This window comes from Daphnia pulicaria, chromosome 4, assembly GCF_021234035.1.
Source record: "Daphnia pulicaria isolate SC F1-1A chromosome 4, SC_F0-13Bv2, whole genome shotgun sequence".
NCBI lineage: Eukaryota > Metazoa > Arthropoda > Branchiopoda > Diplostraca > Daphniidae > Daphnia > Daphnia pulicaria.
In genome coordinates, this window is record NC_060916.1 from 956,038 (window position 1) to 977,888 (window position 21,851).

General features: G+C 39.3%; 6 protein-coding genes across 8 annotated transcripts in view; 2 read left to right on the forward strand and 4 right to left on the reverse strand.

Annotated features, from left to right (window-relative positions):
* Window positions 1–21,851, forward strand: part of LOC124336387 (calcium uniporter protein, mitochondrial-like) — an 878,707-nt gene that overhangs the window by 397,848 nt on the left and 459,008 nt on the right. The gene's annotated exons all lie outside the window — the stretch shown is intronic.
* Window positions 48–6,336, reverse strand: LOC124336016 (DNA topoisomerase 2-like). 2 transcript variants are annotated; one of them, XM_046789578.1, is made up of 11 exons: window positions 6,013–6,336; window positions 5,156–5,496; window positions 4,744–5,092; window positions 4,538–4,684; window positions 4,098–4,472; window positions 2,837–4,030; window positions 2,477–2,771; window positions 1,885–2,411; window positions 1,038–1,813; window positions 632–969; window positions 48–561 (listed from the first exon to the last, which is right to left on the reverse strand). In XM_046789578.1, the coding sequence occupies exons 2-11, from the start codon at window positions 5,479–5,481 to the stop codon at window positions 218–220; spliced, it is 4,671 nt and encodes a 1,556-aa protein (XP_046645534.1). In that variant the 5' UTR covers window positions 5,482–5,496; window positions 6,013–6,336; the 3' UTR covers window positions 48–217. The 2 variants fall into 2 exon arrangements, with proteins under 2 accessions (XP_046645534.1, XP_046645533.1); XM_046789577.1 differs by lacking the exon at window positions 6,013–6,336 and adding an exon at window positions 5,636–5,829.
* Window positions 6,708–8,552, forward strand: LOC124336243 (N6-adenosine-methyltransferase non-catalytic subunit-like). Of its 2 annotated transcripts, none has more exons than XM_046789970.1 (7): window positions 6,708–6,869; window positions 6,929–7,038; window positions 7,107–7,396; window positions 7,457–7,673; window positions 7,736–7,945; window positions 8,006–8,178; window positions 8,243–8,552. In XM_046789970.1, exons 1-7 carry the CDS (start codon window positions 6,836–6,838, stop codon window positions 8,487–8,489), a joined length of 1,281 nt encoding a protein of 426 aa, XP_046645926.1. In that variant the 5' UTR covers window positions 6,708–6,835; the 3' UTR covers window positions 8,490–8,552. The 2 variants fall into 2 exon arrangements, with proteins under 2 accessions (XP_046645926.1, XP_046645927.1); XM_046789971.1 differs by having other exon boundaries at window positions 6,932–7,038.
* LOC124336111 (ABC transporter G family member 20-like) lies at window positions 8,628–14,233 on the reverse strand. The gene is made up of 13 exons (XM_046789767.1): window positions 13,673–14,233; window positions 12,637–12,727; window positions 11,582–11,794; window positions 11,024–11,446; window positions 10,864–10,957; window positions 10,417–10,802; window positions 10,137–10,347; window positions 9,898–10,075; window positions 9,727–9,842; window positions 9,582–9,652; window positions 9,434–9,522; window positions 9,195–9,371; window positions 8,628–9,124 (listed from the first exon to the last, which is right to left on the reverse strand). Exons 3-13 carry the CDS (start codon window positions 11,773–11,775, stop codon window positions 8,817–8,819), a joined length of 2,247 nt encoding a protein of 748 aa, XP_046645723.1. The 5' UTR covers window positions 11,776–11,794; window positions 12,637–12,727; window positions 13,673–14,233; the 3' UTR covers window positions 8,628–8,816.
* LOC124336104 (ABC transporter G family member 20-like) lies at window positions 15,033–18,590 on the reverse strand. Its single transcript, XM_046789754.1, has 12 exons — window positions 18,315–18,590; window positions 17,777–18,199; window positions 17,617–17,710; window positions 17,232–17,546; window positions 17,015–17,172; window positions 16,732–16,939; window positions 16,492–16,660; window positions 16,302–16,417; window positions 16,165–16,235; window positions 15,999–16,087; window positions 15,763–15,939; window positions 15,033–15,689 (listed from the first exon to the last, which is right to left on the reverse strand). Exons 1-12 carry the CDS (start codon window positions 18,506–18,508, stop codon window positions 15,382–15,384), a joined length of 2,322 nt encoding a protein of 773 aa, XP_046645710.1. The 5' UTR covers window positions 18,509–18,590; the 3' UTR covers window positions 15,033–15,381.
* Window positions 19,769–21,680, reverse strand: LOC124336678 (methionine import ATP-binding protein MetN-like). Its single transcript, XM_046790464.1, is given in 7 exon segments — window positions 19,769–19,950; window positions 19,953–20,096; window positions 20,174–20,350; window positions 20,407–20,495; window positions 20,583–20,795; window positions 21,156–21,583; window positions 21,651–21,680. Coding segments are annotated over 7 exon segments (1,242 nt in total). The 3' UTR covers window positions 19,769–19,789.

Genomic DNA, 21,851 nt, shown 5'->3' on the forward strand with positions numbered 1-21,851 from the left:
GAAAATACATTCTCAAATTATCAATTCCAATAACTTAAAAATCCCAGTTGGACAAATGGTGGTTTTTATTTATCAGTATGATGGCCAAAATGGAATTGAATAATAAATGAGGAAACAGCACATACAGAGTAAGTTGGCTTAATGAGGGGGGGGGGGGGGATTGCGCAATAGGTAGTTTCGAGTTGAACGTGAATTCTAGCTATTGGAAACGCATTTATTAAGAATCTTCGTCACTTGAGAAAGTAGCGTACTTGACGGCTTTTTTGGCTCGGCCGGTAGTTGCACGAGGCCTGACCTCAAAGCTGCTGTCGTTGAAGTCATCGGACGAGTTGGCTTTCTTTACAGGGGATTTAGAAGAAAACATGTCTTCATCCGAATCGGAATCCTTGCGAGACTTCTTTTTGGGTGAAGACGTCTTCGGCTTGGCTTTGGCAGCAGGTTTAGCTGCTTTGGCGCCGGCAGCTTTGGGGGCAGGTGCCTTTTTGGGTTTGGCTGGACCACCAGCTTTCGGTGCCCTTCCACGGCCTCTTCCTTTCGGTTTAACTTCGTCGTCTTCGCTCGCTAACAAATAAAAGAAACAGTTTGTTAGTTAATGTAAAATTTTCTTTAATTTTCATTAAAATCGTCATACCTATCATGACGATATCTGGAGAAGATAGAGGCTCTGGTTCACGTGCCGATTTCACAGGTGATGAGCGGACTAATGAATCGAACAATTCATCAGAGCTAACATTTAGCGAAGCAGCGTCTTTCTTTGGCCTTTTAGCAGCAGACATGTCATCATCTGAATTGACGGGTCGCGCTACTTTTTTCTTGGCAACCGTTTTAGGCTTTGCAAAGTCGAAATCTTCGTCCGAATCGCTGATTATAAGGTCGGAATCATTATCGGAAGCTTTTCCTTCCTCATCAGAATCATCGTCAAGAGTGAATTTAGCGGCAGTGGCGGCGGCTCGGCGATTGGTTCTCTCTCTGTTAGAAAATGTTTACTTAAATCAATTCTTTGTTCAAAAAAATTGAATATAAAAACGTGTTTTTACCTAAGAGGTACGGCTTCTTCCAATGCCAGGTCGAATTCGTCTTTATCTTCGGCTTTTTCAGCATCTTTATCACCTTTCTTGGTTGTGAAACTCAGCTTGGTCTGCTTAAATCCGTCATTTTTGCCTCCTTTCTTTCCTTTTGCTCCTTTGACTGGGCTAACCCCTAATTTTTCACCCAAAGACTTGTTTGAGTCATCGAGAGCAGCGTCAAACGAATCTCGTTCAACTTCAGGACTTTCTTTTTTCAGCGCCTTTTCTTTCTTCTTTTCTTTGGCGATAGTGAGCTTTTCAATCTTTTTGCGCAATTCATTATCGATGACTGGAACGATTCGCCGACCTTTAGGAGAAGGAGCAACTTCAGCGATTAACGCCTTCTTCCTGCCTTTCGCCAGTGGTGCAGCTTTGGTTGGTTTTTTGTTTTCATTCAACTCTTCCTGCTCAGCATCTTCAACCTCCTTTAACACCACCATAAAATGATCCAGATCTTCCCGCCACAAATCAGCCGGCGATTTTTTCAAGAGGATGTCATATTCCTTCATCTTGATATCCCGTTTCTTCAACAACTCTTCTTTCTTTTCGTAGGTAAGAGAGCGCATGGGCATGTCAAGCAAGTAGTCGTAGTCGCCAATTTTGACAGCACCTTCTTCATTCTCCGCATTGGTTTCTTGCTCCTCTTCGTTCTCCGCATTTATGTTGTTCTTTTGATTCTTTTTCCAGATACGAACTGGATCTGGATCATAATTTCTACGACGCAATTCCTCCACCAAAACTTTAGCCTACAGATGGGAAAAATAACGAAAATATTTTATGAATAAGTTCAAATAAAAACGTAATAAATCCTGCTAACCTTTTTGTTCTCGACAATCAAGACATTGTCACATTTCTCGCAAATGAATCTGGCTTGATTTGAGAGCCTTTGAGACTCAGCTTGAAGTACACCGGACAAGTAATCTTTTCTTTTCCCATAATATCCAAGACGGACAGTGAAGAATTCTTTCAAAATATCTTCAACTGTGTCGTACATCTTGAGACAGCCATTAGAGTCATACAGCACCATGGATGTCAGGGAGTGTGTAGTCTGGAGTTTAAAAGCCTTATGCAGTCCCTCGGCTTCTGCCTGTTGCATCTTTTCTTCCGACATGGTAACGATAAATCGCACAGTTGTATCCGTATGGTATTCCTTGTAGTCAGTGATAAGGGGCGGGATTTTCTCTGAGCCGTGCAACAAGGTCTCCATTACGGATTCCTTGTAGTTTTGAGTCCAGACACGTAGAGGAAGTTCCGTAATTTCCATTTCCGTACCGCTCAGAACTGCTAATTCACCACTGATAGCATATCGGTGGCGATCAATCCTTTCAATAGTGCCCCTGTAACCTGAATAAATAATAAATATAAATTATTTGTCTTGATGATCACTTTTCTACATTCCACTCAGTTACCTTTGAACCACGGATCCATAGGGATGGGTTCTTCGCCGTCTAACATCCGCTTGACATTAGCAACGACCTCTCGTGGATTGTAATTCAGAATCTTTGTCATCCAACCGGTACCGATTCCGTCAGTTCCGTTGACCAAGATCATAGGAATAATCGGAGCATAATATTCGGGTTCGATGCGTTGGTTATCGTCCATTTGATGTTTCAACAATGGATCATCGTGTGGGTGAAAAATAATGCGAGTCAGCTTGCTCATCAAAGTGAAGATATAACGAGGGCTGGCAGCATCTTTACCTCCCTGTCGATAAAAAAAGGAAGAGGTTAATAAATATCGTCAGGCACAAATTCTTGGGAAAAAAATACCTGGAGGCGAGTACCAAACTGGCCATTGGGAAGAAGCAAATTGATGTTGTTGGATCCGACGAAGTCTTGAGCCAAACCAATGATTGTGCCCATCAAAGAAGCCTCGCCGTGATGGTATGCCGAGTGCTCAGCTACAGAGCCAGCCAATTGGGCGACCTTGATCTCTTTCTTGTCATTTCGCTTGATGCAAGTAAAGAGGACTTTACGTTGCCCAGGCTTGAAACCATCCATGAGTGAAGGGATGGATCGTTCGTTGTCCATGTTGCTGAACAGCACCAATTCCTTGTTGACGAAGTCACGGTAGCTTACTCGTTTGGTGTCTTTTTCGTACAGATAAAGCTCAGGCAGTCCAAGTTCACGGCGCCTCTTGCACTCCTCCATCCAAGAAGTTAGCCACTCTTTGCGCTGTTCAATGTGCTTCTTGCTGAAAGCCATCAAAATAGCGTAGTCATCTTGGTCTCCATCGTGGTGGAAGAGAATTCGATGTCGCTGCATGTCGGAAAAGTAACCTTTTGCTTCTTGGGACGTCGAAGTTCCCAACCCCTTGTAGTACTTGATACGATAGGTAGGCCAGTTCTCTGTATTGGTCTTCCATTCTTCAAACTCGGGCAACGAGTAGAAGCTTAGTGACTTGGCTGATGCCCCTGTTCCTTTGGTGGCTTTGACAATGGGTGTGATGAATTCTTCAAGGAAGGGTAAGCGCAATAGTGATGGCCAATTATGGTGCAAGAAGTTGATGAGCAGGCCTTTAATGTGAGAACCATCCTGATCCTGATCAGTCATGATCATTAAACGACCATAACGAAGTGATTTGAGATCTTCAACGGACTCGTATTTCTTCTTGTACTGCAATCCAAGGATCTTGATCAAATTGTTGATTTCGGCGTTCTCCAGAATTTGTTTATGTGTGGCTTCCCGCACGTTGAGCACCTTTCCTTTGAGAGGAAAGACACCGTACTTGTCACGGCCGACCACACCAAGACCAGAAACAGCTAGGGACTTGGCTGAGTCTCCCTCAGTTAGAATGAGAGTGCAGTCGATCGAATGTTTTGTGCCAGCATTATTAGCGTCTTCTAGTTTGGGGACGCCCTTCAATTTTGTTTGTTTCTTGCCACTACAAGCCTTGTTCAATTCAGTTTGCGCCTTAAACTTGGCCCAAGTCATTACACCTTCTATAACGCCAGACTTGTTGAGCTGCAAAGGAAAAATCATATTATATATACATTAAGAGAAATAACTTCAATTGTTTTTGTTTTCTTACCGCGTTAAAAAACTTTTCGCTAGGTTTGCAAGTGGAACCAAAGCTTTTGGCCTGGAGAGTCATGTTTTCCTTGGTTTGAGAATCGAAAGTTGGGTTGACGATTAAACAGTTGACGAAAATCCACAGGTGATTCTTTATCTGATGAGGTTTGACATTAATGCCACTCTTGTTTTTCTTTTTAAGAAATTCCTGCAAATATTTTGATACGATCTCAGTAACGTAGTCAACGTGTCGCCCGCCTTTAGTAGTTGCGATTGAGTTTGCGAATGAAACTTGTTGGAATCCTTTGTCGGAAGGAGCTACCGCAATCTCCCAGCGTTCACTAACAGCTTCATACACACATTTCAGTTGAGCTCCATCATCATCTTCTTTACCCTAAATTGAATAATATGGTAAGCTTGTTTCTTTATTATAATCAATGAAAAATGTATCAACAATACCTTCAGACAGAGATCAACGTAGTCCTTGAAATTCTTGATAGGAAGACGTTTGCCGTTAAGGAAAACTTTCACGCCACGAGTTGAAGCGGCTACATCAAAAGCACGGCGAGACAGAAGAGCAACTGTGTCCTTATCCAGGGAATCCATCTACCATAAAACATTGAATGTAATTTTTTATAGGAATAAAATTATACCAAGATGTTTACTTTGAACTTTGCCAGATCAGGGGAGAAAGTGATTTGTGTAAAATCTGCTTCATTGTAGTTCACGATCTTGGGAGTTCCAGCTTTAGTCATGTTGTCAGTCCAGGTTTGCTTGAATTTTTTCTTCTCATCTTTAGATGCTGTTTCCAATTCAAATGAAGTGCTGAAAATGTTGCACAGTTTTGCACCATAACCATTTCGACCACCAGTTACTTTTTCTTCTTCATCATTGTAGTTGGATGAAGTAAGTAAGTGGCCAAAGATCAGTGAGGGAACATACATCTTTTCTTCCTTGTGTTCCACAACAGGAATGCCTTTTCCATTATTGTAGATCGTGATGACATTTTCTTTCCTGAAAGAAGCAGACACCACGATTAAAAAAACTTATAACACACCGGCACATGTTTAAGCTTACGGATCAATGTCGACTTTAATGGTATCCATCTTGGAGTCTCTGACTTTGTTGTCTGCAGCATTGACGAGAATTTCATCAAAGATCTTATACAGTCCGGGTACATAAGTAATTTCTCTCTGGATCATTCCAGCATCTTCTTCATAAACCCACATGACATCTTTAACAGGTTCCACTGATCCAATGTAGGTATCAGGCCTAAGCAAGATGTGCTCAAGCTGACTTTTCTTCTGGTAAATTCTTTCGACTGAAAGTCTCTTGTTGGCTCCATTCTTCTTGCCAGCATCTCCATTCGTGGCAGCCTCAGATGCAACAGTACCTTTGTTCATTTTTGCAAACAAAGACTAAAAACAAAAAAACAAAACAATGTTAGATCACGCTTCACATCAAGAATAGTAAGACGTCACGTTTTGAATCACAAAATTTCTTTCAAAATATTCATGTTGTAACCTTGAAAGCATGTGAGTTTCATTCAACAACTACCTTTAATGGCCCATCAGAAGCCATCCTTGGCGAAAGTATAAGCTTAAAATTCGATAAAAGGGACAGAATGGCTATTTGCCTAGGAAATTCTACACTATGACACGCGCTATAAAAAAAACGCCGTTTAAAATACTGTCGACGCGTCGAGTGAGACTGAAATTTCGAAGCGATTTTTTTCGAACGAACGGAAACGTTGAGTGAAACTACAACGTTGCCACTCGGTACCGCCAAGTCAAAAAAATGTATTTGTTTCTCATTGGTTGTTAGAGATGTCTAAAGGGGTTGGGAAACCCCTTACTGTTATTCTGTTACATTGGTTTTTTTGGTACAATGATTTAATTGATAAATTAACACTTGACAACACAAAACAAGCTTACCTTTTCCTGTTGACTTTAAAAAGCCAAAAAATAAGATTGTCTGCGACTCAGATGAGTACTTGTGCTTTAACAACTTTGTAAATTTGTGAAGAAAGCCGTACTACTTTGTGAATAAATAGAATCTAAAACAACGAAAAGGTGCTTTTTCGATCCTTTTCCGTGTAGAAAAACTCTCAAACCATGCTGGTTGAGCTCTAATGTAATGTCTTTGATTGTTTCGCTTCAGTTTAGAGTGAAAAGGGCGCGTTTCTCTCAAAGATTCGAGACACTGACGGTACCTCTCTGCTCACTTTTAACACAGCGTGTAAATTTTGCCCTTGGTAGATACTAAACAGCAACAATGAGGAATCCCGCTGATGTGCTGAAACGAGCCGAAACATCTTTGCCGGAGCTTGCCTTTTCTGTAATATTGTGACATGCAGATATTCAAATGTATTCAGTTTGCATACTTTTTTAAAATTTTAATATATTTCAACTTGCAAATGACTTTCGAAATTTTAAATTTTTGAGTTTTGAAATACCGGAGTTCGACCATGGTTAATTCGGCCGCTGACGGTTTCAATTAATTAATCAATATTATTTTAAATCTTATTTTAACCGATAGAATTCAAATTAAGTGCTTTGATATTTCATGCCTTCAAATTTATTTTCCCCTTTTCATCAAATATCGAGAGTCGAGACATTGATTTACAAGCGGCAACTAAGGTAAATAATAATGGCGGACTATTGAATGGTTAGGGTTTTAAATGTTTTGATATGTTAAAGGTGTACTCTACAGTCAACATTGAGAGCTGTGTCGGTATTTAAGCATTTGATATCTATAATGGCAAATTATGTGGAGAATTCCAGTGTACAAGGTGAAATCAATTTAAGTGGCTGAATCAATACAATCTGTATCACTGCCTTGTCCCTTTAGCAGAGACAACTGTCACAGAAGAAGAAAACTCTCTTAATATGGACAAAGTGGACCTTCTAAAACAGAGAAGAGAATTGTCCAGAAAACGGAAACAATGTCTCGTACAGACCGTGAGTATTTATTGTGCTTTAGTTTTAAAATTTACATTTTCAATCTTAGCTTATGTTTGTTTAACCAGTTGGGAATGCAGTCAGTGGAGAAATTGAAAGAGGCATTAGGAAGTGGCACAGATAGTTCCAAAGCAGAATCAGGAATGGAATTACTTAGACCTTCAGAGAAATACATAAAAAAGAATGCTAATGCTGACGGAAGTCAACAAGACGAAGAAACAAAACTACTTTACACTGATTCGTCAACCTTTCTAAAAGGAACACAGTCTTCCAACCCTCACAATGACTACTGCCAACATTTTGTTGATACTGGACAGAGACCCCAAAACTTTATAAGAGATGTTGGCTTGGCTGATAGGTAAATGATTGGGCAAATCTTCCCTAAAGCAATTACCTACTAAATTAACCATTTTTATAGGTTTGAAGAATATCCCAAGCTCAAGGAACTTATTCGGTTGAAAGATGAATTAATCGCCCAGACAGCTTCGCCTCCCATGTATCTGAAATCCGATTTGAAAACGTTTAATCTCAAAGACATTGGTTGTAAATTTGACGTGATCCTCATTGAACCTCCTTTGGAAGAATACCAGCGTTCATTGGGTGTGACTAACGTCGATTTTTTGTCATGGGATCAGGTATAAATATTGAACAAAAATATAATGAATGATTGTGAATTAATGGTTCTTTTTCCGCTCAGATTATGGAACTCGACATAGGTGAAGTTGCTGCTCCAAGGAGTTTCATATTTTTGTGGTGTGGTTCCAGTGATGGACTAGACTTGGGGCGTGTGTGCTTGCGACGATGGGGATTCCGGCGATGCGAAGACATCTGCTGGATCAAAACCAATGCAGACGCTCCGGGTCATTCGAAAAACCTCGAGCAGAAAGCCGTTTTCCAGCGAACCAAAGTAAGACCATTTCAATTTCGTATAACCAAAGTATTTTACTGATGTACTGATTTTGAGTAGGAGCATTGTCTGATGGGAATCAAAGGAACAGTTAGGCGTTCCACGGACGGAGATTTCATCCATGCCAATGTCGATATCGATTTGATAATTACGGAAGAACCCGAGTATGGATCTCTGGAAAAACCGTCCGAAATTTTCAACATCATTGAACATTTTTGTCTTGGCAAAAGGAGGTTAGGAATTTATTTTTACGGTTACTACTTTTATTAGAATTTCAATTAACAATTAATTTTTAAGGCTCCACTTATTCGGGCGAGACAGTACTATTCGACCGGGTTGGTTGACGGTTGGCCCAGCGTTAACAAACAGCAACTACAACGCAGAAACATACGCTGGCTACTTTAATAGTAACTGTACGACTACCGGATGCACAGAAAGGATTGAAGCTCTTCGCCCTAAATCTCCTCCACCCAAAGGCAGCAAAGGGGCAGGAGGTGGACGCGGAGGTTTTACTCGGGGCGCAGCGCGTGGCAGGGGAAGATGAAATAAGCATTACTTAATTAGTTTCTAATGCATTAAATTGCAAATAAACGTTTTGAGTTTTCAATTCTGTTTTGCAACACTTAAAAAGTTAAGATGAATTGTATAACGCATTTAAGAAAATGACGCGAATAGATGATTCTGTTTAAATTACAAAACAATTTGATAACTTTATTGGTATCAGGTAAAATTAATATTGTTTGGTAGAGTTAGACAAAAAATTGACAGCTATTTGTTAATTCAGAATAGGTTAAATGAACCGTGGCATACTTGTTAATACGAATAACTTACGAATTGGAAATTTGATTCACTTATAGATGGACCGGCTGTTTTAGCTCGAAAATTTGCGGTAGCGAATAACTGTCAACGTCAATATCGTCAATCCAAATATCCATGCAAAGCTTACTAAAAATCCCATGTAGACATCAGGCATTTCAATTCCCCAACCGCGGGAGAGAATACTTCTCAAACACTCGATGCCATACGTGACCGGTAGGAAACGGGCAACCTTTTGTAATGCCGGAGGCATCCCTTCTACCGGCCAACAAATGCCTCCCATCAGTAAAATCGGGAGAAAATTGGCTTGCGTCAGGTAAAGTGCTCCGTTAGTGTTATCGCAGATGGCAGCGGTAAACATACCTATTCAATTTAGACACAATGTATACAATCATTTAAATTTTTTAAAAGAATAAACTTTTTCGTTATATACCAAAGCATATTCCAATGAATCCTTGGAGGAGGGTAATGAGTAACGCCAGGACCACACTACCGTGGCAAGGTACTTTGAACATCAGAAACATGACCACAAAAACTGCCGACGTTTGGCAAACCGTGATGCAAAACTGAAATCCAACGTGACCAACAAAAATGTCGACAATTTTTACGCCTGTGGATAGAATGACATGAATTACAATGGTGATGAATTGCTTTCAATATCGACGTACGTACCAGCCACTAAGCTACGATCAACGAGACCTTGTTGTCTTTCACCGACAAATACACCGGTAATAAAAACAAGCGACGATGAGTAGATAATTCTAAAAGGATAGAATTAGTTTAAAGAAAATTATGTGCGAAATTCAGTGAACAGACTCACGCTATAATAAGGCCGGAGGACATGGCCTCAGTATACTGGGTAACTTTTCTGCCGTAAACTGGATCTGTAAACTAAAATAAGAAATAGACGATAAAGAATTGAATTGTACGAGATGTTATGAATTAATAATCAAATTTGTTTCTACCTCGATAGGCATGTAGCCCGCCTCTGGCTCATGCCCACAAGCTATCAATAAACCTCGGGAAAAATCCCGAAAAGCTTCTACAAGCCACTTGTTTAAAAACGCATCGATTTGTTGATCTGAAAAACCACGTAAGAAAATATTTCCTTATCATTTTTAAAAAAATTAACTCACTAGAAGAATCGATGTTGATGCTAATTCGACTGCGTAAGATATTATCCAATTTTGCCGAATCGCCAAGAGACTGTCGAATTTCATACTCCTCTGTAAAATTCTGTCCGAAATGGATGACACCCCACACTTCACCATTTCTTCCGGCTTCTAAAGCTTCCGATACATTATCGTACGGAATCTGAACATTGCCGAAAGTATCATAATTTTATTTAGCTTTAATTGTTTACAGAAAAGTCTACCTGAATAATATTGTCATTGATGTACTGAAGGTAGCGACAGCTGAGCATGGAATACGCGCAATCCATCGTGTTATTGATGCAAACGCGTCCCTGGCTCAGATTCAGTTCATCATTGACGATGGCCATCTTGAGGGAAGTGGGCTCTCGTCCGAGTGTAACATTGAACAGGGCCGTTTGGATAGCAGGCAAGAAAAATGATACTAAAAGTATCCTTAAGTCCCAAAAATAATTCGGTTAATTTTTTTAGTGAACTGGTTAATTTTATGCAAATTCTATATACCCAAAATTCCGAATCATCACCAGGGCATTTTTCCTTAAGAGTACACCAATGACATGAGGTGTCGGCAGTGAAGATTTCAAATTAAAACTTTGACGTTTTCTGGCAACACTTTTGATTTTGTCGCTTTTTTCATTTGGCATTCGTTTTCCGATTTGATTAGAAGCTTCCGCGCTAATTTCTGAAGGTTGAGGCTCAATTTGAGTTTCGACGGGAGCCGCTTCATTGGAACTCGCTACATCTTCAGCCAATTGTTTGTCTGAACTTCTACTACCGTCCTTCAAGCTAACCTGTAGGAATACATCCTCCAACGAAGGGAGTCCGTAATCTCTTATCAAATTTTCCGGCGAATCTTCGACTAGAACACGACCGCCCCGCATCATTCCTATCTAAAAACACAGCATAATAATTAATGATTCACAATCTTTTAAATACTTTCTAACATCATACCGTGTTGGCCTGTCTTGCTTCTTCGATGTAGTGAGTCGTGACGATCACCGTTTTGCCATGGTCGACACTTTGGCGGACAAGGTGGTTCCAAATGCTGCGCATTGTCAAATAAGAACATTTTAATGAATGAGAATAGCGATGGGAAATTGAACAAAATTACCTGCGCCTGAGTACAGGATCAACGCCAACTGTCGGTTCGTCCAAGATGAGCAAATCAGGTTCGTGAAACAAAGCGACGGCGAACGAGACGCGTCGTTGCTGTCCGCCACTCAGCGTCTTGACGTAACGATCACACGGGGGTAGATCCAATAAATTGGACAGAAACTTCAATTGCGATTTCACAAAAGTCGCTTTTAATTTGTAAAGGCGACCAAAGTATGTCAGTGTCTCCTTGATGGTGAAGTCGCCGTACAGTGCCAATTCTTGTGGCATGTAGCCAACCTGCGGTCCGGGAACTCCGCTTTTTGGCGATCCCGGTTCGTGTCCTAATACTTGAATTTCTCCACTGTTTAAGGTACGCAAAGCGACGAGACAACTTAAAATGGTAGTCTTGCCACAGCCACTGGCTCCCAGCAATCCGTATCTATAACAGTTAAATTTGATTGCTTTTCAAATTAGAAAATTCAACGCAATCTTTTGTTTTCACAATTTTCCCGAACACAACTAAATGAAATGCCACTGAAAATAAAAAGATTAAAAAAAAATAATTGTTCCATACATTGATCCTTTTTTAACGGTCATGTTTAATCCTTGGAGAACTGCGCATTTGTTACGTCCAGATCCGAAGGTCTTGGTCGCATTGCGGATGATAACACTGTTGACACCAGAATCACTTGGGTTGTTATTTTCATTATTAATCCGGTGTGACGAAGCGAACACATCCGCCATTTCTTCGATAATCTCTTCCGTCATGTTTCTGAGAATTGTATTCCTGTGATGCAAATTATTCAACAGATAACACAATCATAAAATTAATGAAACAAGAATACGACACGATTAAAACGTGCGAGATGCAACAAGCGAGATTCGGCTGTGGCAGCTCGGCTGCAATTGACTACGTTTCTCGAGATAGGGGCCAACTAATTATGAATGAAGCTGAACCAAAGCTTTTTTTTCCTTGGGGTAAACAGGTTTATCAAGTTCCTTTCCCTTTCGGTTCACTAGTCCTGGTTAGAAAATCATTTACAAAAAGCAGCCATATGTGAAATGGCGATGGTCACTAAAACAAGATTTACAGCATTTTCAGACAACAAAGGGGAAAGAAAATAATTAACTTTGATTTCCGTTTGAATGCCCGAAAATTCCCCACGAAAAATTGCAGAAAAAGTAGTAACAAATTCACGTTATCTCTTAGCTCATCTTCAAGAAGGTAACACTTAACAGACTGCAAATTCTTTCACGCAGTTTCTTACAAATTTCTGTTTGAAATCGACAGACAAAAGCGGATAATTTTCTAGCTTTTTTTTGAAAAAAAAAGCCGGTTTTCCAACATTTCACATTTCAAATCAAAAGAGCCGGATCTCTGATGTAGTGTGATCTATTTCTGAATTGAAGAAACTGCAATTAATGTCGCCCGGTTTATCAAACAAATTATTTGGTCTAGTTCAATCCAGATGATTTGGTTCAGACAAGTGAAAGTGAAGGCTCCCCAGTTAGTCACAAATCAAACACTCTTTTGGGGGTTGTCATTGTGACCAATGTCGGCATAGCAAATGACACATGAAACGAGTATATAGCAAACAAAAAAACTTGTTTTGTATGTACTTATCTTACTTTCTATTTAGAATATCTGTTCAATAACTTGCTGGTACAATCGGCGTTTTACCAGGGCTGAGTGGAAGATAATTGTTGAGCTATTGTTCACCTGAAAAACAACAAAAAAAAAAACATCATTTGAATATTGTCACCTTTCCAGAATAAATAATTAGAAAAAAAAATGAAAAAAAAAAATGATTGGAACCATGCCCTGATTGTAATCACGAAAACGTGCACAGTTAAACCAGACACGTGATTTTGAGAAACCCCAGGCAATATTATATACCCACTTAAAGATTTGTGACGCGTTATAATGATTCACGATTTCATTACATAACTTGTAAATTTCTCTGCCTGTCGCATTCTTATATTCAGCTCTGGGACGTTTCAGAGAGATTTTTGCATATTTGCTTTCACTGCATTGCAATGTGAAAATAATATAAGGGGCAAACGAGCAGGTTGTTAATCGCTGAATTCCACATTGCGCAAGGTGTTGGATTTTTCGTTATTGCCGCAATTTGAATCCTTGTATCAAGAGATTTCTTCAATGCCACTACCAAATTTTGTTATCTCACTTTCTAAATGAAATGTTATTTTCTAATACGACTTGAGTGTAGTCTCAAACAGGATGTGGGGAAAATTACTCATCCCGGATTTTCCTCAAAGCGCCTTCATTATTACATTCCCCTGCACGAATCACGAATATCAGTTTTTGCACATTTCTTCCGAGAACCAATCTTAAAGCAATTTGGCGCAAGTCTAGACTTCAATTAAAACCCTCGCGGGGCTATTGAGTAGGCGAGTTAATAACCAACAAACGATGAACAAAACCCTGAAATTCCATCGTAGACCCTAATTTCCCAAAAAGCCTTGGATCAGCAGTCCTTGGCGTAGCGCCAAGGACTTTATTTCTACGCTTTTGGGAAAGGCACGTGCAAGATCAAAAGCGGTACCATAAGAAAATCATAGTCATGATATCGCGAATAAAAACGATTTCAGTCGCCTCTACAATTCTACAAAACCGCATTTAGACTTTTCATTACGACGCACTTACCAGCCGTGTTGAGCTGCAGTCGAAGAGTCCTGGCATTCATTTTCAGTGACAAATATGACAATAATTGAATTAAGCCCCGAACAAACATCCTAATAAGAAAGAAACAAAATTGTTAATTAATTGAGCAACACCAATATGATTAATCAAATAATAAAATCATATCTTATTAGACTCCTTTCTTCGTGGATGTACTGATGTAGACCACCATTTTTCCACAGTCGACATGTGGATTGGACATTAAGACCACTCCAAATAATGCTGTGATGGAAATCCATGGCACTTAACAACGTGACAAAATCATTCTTATTACATTGAAACAAATGAAATCCACAAAAAATGAAGCACTCGACGATATCGTTAAAATACATGAACTGGAGCAACGAAGATGAGACAACTGTCTCCATAGAATCATTCCTACACACTGACTCAACGAATGACGACTCAACTAAACAAGAATTTTGCGTACCCTCTGCTACATTCCAATAATCCTTGCATAAGGATGGGTTCACAAAACATTTTACCTCACCTATAGCATAATTGATTCGTTTTCGAAACGAGCAATGTCAACTTGAAGAATAGCAGACGACGAAATGGCGAAAATGATGTCGGATCAAATAAGAATCCTTGATAAATTATCAACGCTAATTAACAGGTGATGAGGTGAATAGGAATTTTTAAAAGTATGGACGCAGAAATTTGGCAGATTATAATAAAAGGGTAAATAATCAGATTAAGAAAATTTGAGTTCAAATTTTTCTTATTATTTAGAACTAAATGAACAAAGCTCTTCAAATCTTCATCTTTATATTAAATTTTCTAAAATCACGAAAAATCACGAATGAAAGGTATTGATCCGATCCAAGTAAAAAAGAAAAGAAACAAACGTGATTTTTTTTGCGCCTTTTTTAATCCGAAAAATTCTTGCCAACTCCCTGGGCAAAATTGGTAGATGATTGATTGAACGCCGTATTTGGTTCTATTTTAGAGGTCTCCCTTTTCCAGCGACCGTTTTCTCTTCCCTACCACGAAGCTGTCCTTGTGGCCAATCACCGTGATCCACCCCCAAGTATAATAGAAGGGACGTTCAAACAGGTTATAATTACAACATCACCGAATATCACGCATATTGGTATTATTCCCTAAATACTTACCTTCTTCTTTTCACGCTTTCTCATTGATTTAATATGATTTTCAATTTCACTAATTAGCGGTAAAATCTTGTAAGTTAACAATTAAAAAATTTGAATCGTAAGACTGGTGGTAGGAGATGTCTCGTTTTTTCAAGGATTGCTGGTTCAAGAACTGGTTTTACCTTGTACTATTTTTTGAATATTTAATGAAAAAAGAAAAGTTGTTTGGGTCAGGTCAATATGATAGATTTGTAAGAAAGGTGTTCCACAACACCTTTAGACATTAAACATGAATTATTTGGTCTTGCTAAAATCATTTTGACACTTCTGAAATTTAGTAACAGAGAAAAATCTATTTATAATCTAAAGGGTACTTATTTTTGCAAACTATCGACATCCCACAAGTAAATGGTAAGTAGAAACTGCGCTCTATCAGACAATTAAGTGAACGTTATCTATGTTCGCAGTGTGGGTTAGATTAATTGCACACAGCAGTATTATAAATAACAGCAAAAACGGTGTCAAAAAAGTGATTTTTAATGAAGTAATAAATACCCAAACTGACTGCAATCGCATGTTTTAACTCGAATACTTACGCAACTGTAAAACAATGGAGGCAACAATCACAAAACCAAAAATCCACGCAACGGTGGATAAAATTCCTAAGTAAACTTCAGGTCGTTCTAGACCCCACCCTCTTGATAAAACATTTCCCAATGATACCGTGGCATAAGTCGTTGGAAGTGAGTAAGCGACATATTGGAGAAACACCGGCATCGCACCGATGGGCCATAACTGTCCGCTCAAAAATAATTTCGGGAGAAAATAGGATTGCGCAACATAAAGAACGCCACTTGTGGTATCGCAAATTGAGGCTATCATCATACCTGAAATATTTCAAAAAAATTTTAACAAATTGAAAAAAATTAATCGAAGAGCAAAGAATCCTCAATTCATTACCAAAACACATTCCGGAAAATCCTTCGAGAAACGTAATGAATATCGCCAAAGTCACGCTGCCCAGGCAAGGAATGTTGCAAAGCAACAAAAGGACCACGTAAAGTAATAATGACTGAATAATCATCGTGATGGATTCCTTGACTAAATAACTGATAAAAACTTCATTCATCTTCACACCTGGAAATTGATATAATTTTAAAATGAAAAGCGAATTCAAGTTTCTTATTTGATGGTACCAGCGACTAAACTGCGTTCAACAAGACCGAGCATTCTTTCACGAACAAACGAATCGGATCCTAAAATAAGAGCCGAGCTGAAGACAGTCCTGTATCAATAAAAAAGTTGAAACATTGATAGTTTACAATGTAGAAAATTATTGCAACTCGTGTGAATAAATTTTACGATAGAATAAGACCAGGAGCCATAAACTCGGTGAATTTGGTGTCTTTCTGACCGTAGACTGGATCGACAAACTAGAAAAAAAACAATAAAATCAAATTATCCACAATTTATTGGATCATTCTAAAAGAAAAGGTTACCTCTACAGGCAATGAACTGGCTTCTGGATTGTATCCGCACACACCCATAAATTCCCTGAGGAAATCACCATAAGCTTCCCCGAGCCATTTTTTAACAAATGCATCAATCTGTTGATCTTAGTTAAAAAAAAAAGGCAAACTATCATGTTGAATAATTGAGAAATAAAATTTTTATATTCTTTCTACTCACTGGAAGAATCCATTGTGATGTTGATTTGCCTCCCGATTATGTTTTCTTTACTTGTCGAATCCTCCCGCATCTCAAATTCTTCGGTGAAATTTTGACCAAAGTGAATGACGCCCCAAACTTGGCCATTCCTTCCAGCTTCCAGAGCATCCGATAAATTGTCATAGGGAACCTGATGCATTAAAAAACAAATAAAATTTCCGCCATGCAATCGACAATAAATCTCAAAAGAAATGAGTCAACCTGGATGATGTTGTCCTTGATGTTTCGAAGATAGCGACAACTGAGCATAAAATACGAGCAATCAGTCGCATTGTTGCATAGATGACCCTGGTTCACATCGATTTCCTCATTAACAATGGCCATTTTGAGGGCAGTCATGTCTTGTCCGATGCATATGTTAAAGATATACGTTTGAATGGCGGGCACGAAGAAAGTCGCAAGAAATAATCTTCAACATCACAAATATTTAAATTGTTAATTAAATCAACAGTTCGCTGTTTAAATACTAAAAAAAGAAACTCACAATGTAAACCGAATGGACACCAAGTAATTCTTCCGAACAAGGACGCCAACACGATAGGGGGATGGCAGGGCCTTTTTGAATATTTCCCATTTTTCTTCCAATAATGCACTTCCGGATGTAGTATGTAGTATGGGTGCACAAGGGCTTGTTTGCCTGTTCTGGGGTCACAAAATAAATTTAAAATTAAGTGCATTAAAGATCATGAATGATTTCCTACTGTAGGAGAAGAGCAACCAGTCGATGGGAATGCAATTCCATTCATGTCCCACTGACGGTCCAAATTCGTTACGGAAACTCTATCGATTTCTGGCAGAGTTTGCGCTGCGCCGGTGTTGGGGTCTGACTCACTGGAACCCGGAATCATGCTGGCCATATTTGCTTCAATTTTTGTAGATTCGACTTCTGGATTTTTAGAATTTTCCTTCCTGCTGAGTTGAAGGAAAACATCCTCCAATGTGGAGAGTCCATAATTCCTTAACAGATTTTCGGGCGAATCTTCGACTAATAAACGACCGCAACGCATCAATCCAATCTAAAAACAACCAAATCCAACAGCATTTATATTACGTGTAATGGTAAGATTTAAATGTAATTTTTCATACCGTGTTGGCCTGTCTTGCTTCTTCGATGTAGTGAGTCGTGACGATCACCGTTTTGCCATGGTCGACACTTTGGCGGACAAGGTGGTTCCAAATGCTGCGCATTGTCAAATAAGAACATTTTAATGAATGAGAATAGCGATGGGAAATTGAACAAAATTACCTGCGCCTGAGTACAGGATCAACGCCAACTGTCGGTTCGTCCAAGATGAGCAAATCAGGTTCGTGAAACAAAGCGACGGCGAACGAGACGCGTCGTTGCTGTCCGCCACTCAGCGTCTTGACGTAACGATCACACGGGGGTAGATCCAATAAATTGGACAGAAACTTCAATTGCGATTTCACAAAAGTCGCTTTTAATTTGTAAAGGCGACCAAAGTATGTCAGTGTCTCCTTGATGGTGAAGTCGCCGTACAGTGCCAATTCTTGTGGCATGTAGCCAACCTGCGGTCCGGGGACTCCGCTTTTTGGCGATCCCGGTTCGTGTCCTAATACTTGAATGGTCCCACTGTTTAAGGAGCGTAAAGTGACGAGGCAACTTAGCAGTGTCGTCTTTCCACAGCCGCTGGGTCCTAGCAATCCGTATCTATTTTTAAAAAATGTTGACATAGTTTTAGTTTAGTTTATCCTACCGTACGGAATCTTTTCATTGCAATTTCCCAGAATTAGAAATAAAATTGGGACGAAATGGCGTTTCTTACATTGATCCTCTTTTAACAGACAAGTTCAGTCCTTGTAGAATTGAACATTTTTTACTTCCAGATCCAAATGTCTTGGTCGCGTTGCGGACGAGAACACCGTAAACACAAGAATCACTTGGGCAGTTGATTTCGTTAGCAATCCGGTGAGGAGGGGAGAGCACATCCGCCGATTCTTCAATGAAATCTTCCGTCATTTTCGTTGACGATTTTTTAATGGATCCGGGAAAACAATAGAAGGATGAAATATGGGAACAACACTTGATCAATAGCTAGACCCTATTGAATATTATTTTCCCATAGCATTTTGAACACGAAAATGAAAAGGCGTCATTTTTTTCACTTCTTTAAACTAACCGGTTTTTGTACAGTTTCCCTTTCGCCTTCTGTGGCCCTTTAGGTACTATAGGTGAAAGTGTACAATACCTAATAAAAACAGCATTGAAGCACGAGTTAATTAAAATTTCTAAATGAAAATGAATAGCTAGAGGATCCTTTTGAATTTTACGCCAAAATCAAAATGCTTTAATTGAAATATTAGCAAAACTCAAGGACTTATATTGGCATTTTAAACCAAAACGTGTACGATTTTAATCAATAAATTTACTGTAATCAAATCAATATTCTGTCAACATTATACACGTCTGCTGGGGTCTTGTTAAACATTTCATTATATCGTCTTTGGTATAGTTTTAACAAGCTAAATGTTTTGAAAGTACGGTTCTTTCTAAAAATAACCATTCACCTTCTTATTTAGTTCGCAACTTACAAACATGGACGTGGTTTAGAACTGAACTAGTGTGTTATAGCAGAAAAAAAAACTCGTTCTTCTTTCCAAAATCTAATTTCTCAACCAGTTTCAGCTGACATTAACCTAGATAAACTAATATGGTACGTAATACCCCCATGCAAACCGTCGTTTCTCCTGTTTTCATTTGCATTTGGGTAGAGCAGAAAATGGTCATTTCGGATCGGGAAATTTAAAGTGCCGTTTTCCCTGTAACTACCACAGACCCAGGTTCTTGAATGGGTAGCAACCTAAATTTCACACAGAAAAAGGAAGGAAGTTAATCGCTTATTAACAGGTAAATTACAAGCAGTGGTTTAAAATCTTATTTCTCCTGATCACGAATTTTCACTTGCCTTTTAGAAATTCTCATTAATTTGTGGTAAATTTAAATTAATAACGGTGTATACATGGGCTAATCTATTGTGCATAAATATTCTAAATTTACACGTACGTACAGGTAGTTAATTCATTTTACCGTTGAGCTAGTTAGTAGAATATTCAGTTAGCCAAAATTCCAACCAAACGGATGTAAAAATTGTGGTTATTCTAGGGGCTATTAATAGAATTATCTAACACGACATATGCCTGCACATAGAATAGCCATAGTAAAAGAGCGCAGGGTGAATGATAGAATTCTAATTCAATCAGCAGAATACTTCACTGGAACTGGCCAAAGTAAAATGTTCTATTAACTGGAAGAGTTGCGAACGCGAGCGACAACCAAGCAGAGAACGAGAAAAGTCAAAATCCATCCGCAACTAACTAAAATTCCGGCGTAGACATTGGGCTGCTCCACACCCCAGTCTCTTGCGAAAATGCATCCGACAGATTCGATGGCGTACGTCAAAGCATGGCGTACGCGATTTTGCGCAGGTAGAAAGGCATACCCTCAATCGGCCAGCAAATTCCACTTATAACTAACAACGGAAGAAAACTGGCCTGTGAGAGTGAAAGGGCTCCCATTTCGTTATCGCATCCGGTGGATATCAGCAGTCCTTCATTACAAATTGCGCAAGAATAATGGAAATAATTAATCCGAATTCAATTTAGGAAATAGAACAAAATATTTTACCGAAAGAAATGCCGACAAGCCCTTGGAGAAGAGTGATCAAAATGGCTAGTGCCAAATCGCCCTGACAAGGAATCTTGAACACCATTAACATGAACAGGTACACCAAAGCGGTTTGGCCAATGATGATGGTAAACTGGTTTATCAAGTAGCTCAGCAAGATCTCAGGCATTTGAACACCTGTGAAACGTTCGATTTAGATTCAACACAAATACAATTTTGTTTTTTAAATATACCTGCCACTAGACTGCGGTCGATGAGTCCTTGTTTTCTCTCAGTAATGAAAACACCGGCTGTTAAGGCCACAGCCATATTATACACAATCCTGGATGCAAAATAATAGCCATCGTTATCAAATGATTAAATGTGTAATATTACGTAATGAAACTTATGAGATAATGAGAATAATTATTCAACCTGAATGATGTTGTTATTAATGTAGCGAAGGTAGCGACAGCTGAGCATCGAATAAGCGCAATCTGTCGTGTAGTTGCAAACGCGGCCCAGACTCGGATCGATTTCTTCATTGACGACGGCCATTTTCAGGCCCATTGGCTCGTGCCCAAGGGTCACATTGAATAGGGCTGCTTGCAAGGCCGGCAACAAGTACGTGAACAAAAATATCCTGCGGATAAAAATCACAAATAATTAGCGAAAAATAAACAATTGAAAATAATAACAACTAAAAATCACTAAATCACTGGATAATTATCCCTTTTTGTTAAATAATTGACGACACAGAAATGAGAACTGCTTCAACGGAACCATTTTTAAGCACTGAAAAATTATACTCGAACTAAGAATTGAAGCAAAACTTTGCCTACCCCCTCTCCTACATAGAATAGTTTTCAACTACCCTTACAACATCTAAGGGTGGGTTAACAAAATACCTACCGTATCTCACCTATCCTCTCTCAAAAAAGGGTAGGAAACATAAACTGAAAGAAAAGTCAAAACAAAAATGGCGGAAATGAAAACATTTTACCTGTTGCTCAGTAAAGGATCAACGCCAACTGTCGGTTCGTCCAAGATGAGCAAATCAGGATCGTGAAACAAAGCGACGGCGAAAGAGACGCGTCGCTGCTGTCCGCCACTCAGCGTCTTGACGTAACGATCACACGGGGGCAGATCCAACAAATTGGACAGAAACTTCAATTGCGATTTCACAAAAGCACTTTTCAATTTATAAATGCGCCCGAAATATTCCAGGGTCTCCTTGATGGTAAAATAGTCGTACAGCGCCAATTCTTGTGGCATGTAGCCAACCTGCGGTCCGGGAATTCCGCTGTTAGGAGAGCCCGGCTCATGTCCCAGGACGAGTACCTCTCCGTTATTTAAGGTTCGTCGGCCGACGAGACAACTTAACAGTGTTGTCTTACCGCAGCCGCTGGCCCCCAGCAATCCGTACGCAAACTCAAGGGAATATTATACACCCAATTAGAGATTTGTGACGCGTTATAATGATTCACGATTTCATTACATAACTTGTAAATTTCTCTGCCTGTCGCATTCTTATATTCAGCTCTGGGACGTTTCAGAGAGATTTTTGCATATTTGCTTTCACTGCTTTGCAATGTGAAAATAATATAAGGGGCAAACGAGCAGGTTGTTAATCGCTGAATTCCACATTGCGCAAGGTGTTGGATTTTCGTTACTGCCGCAAATATAAGTCCGCAACGAG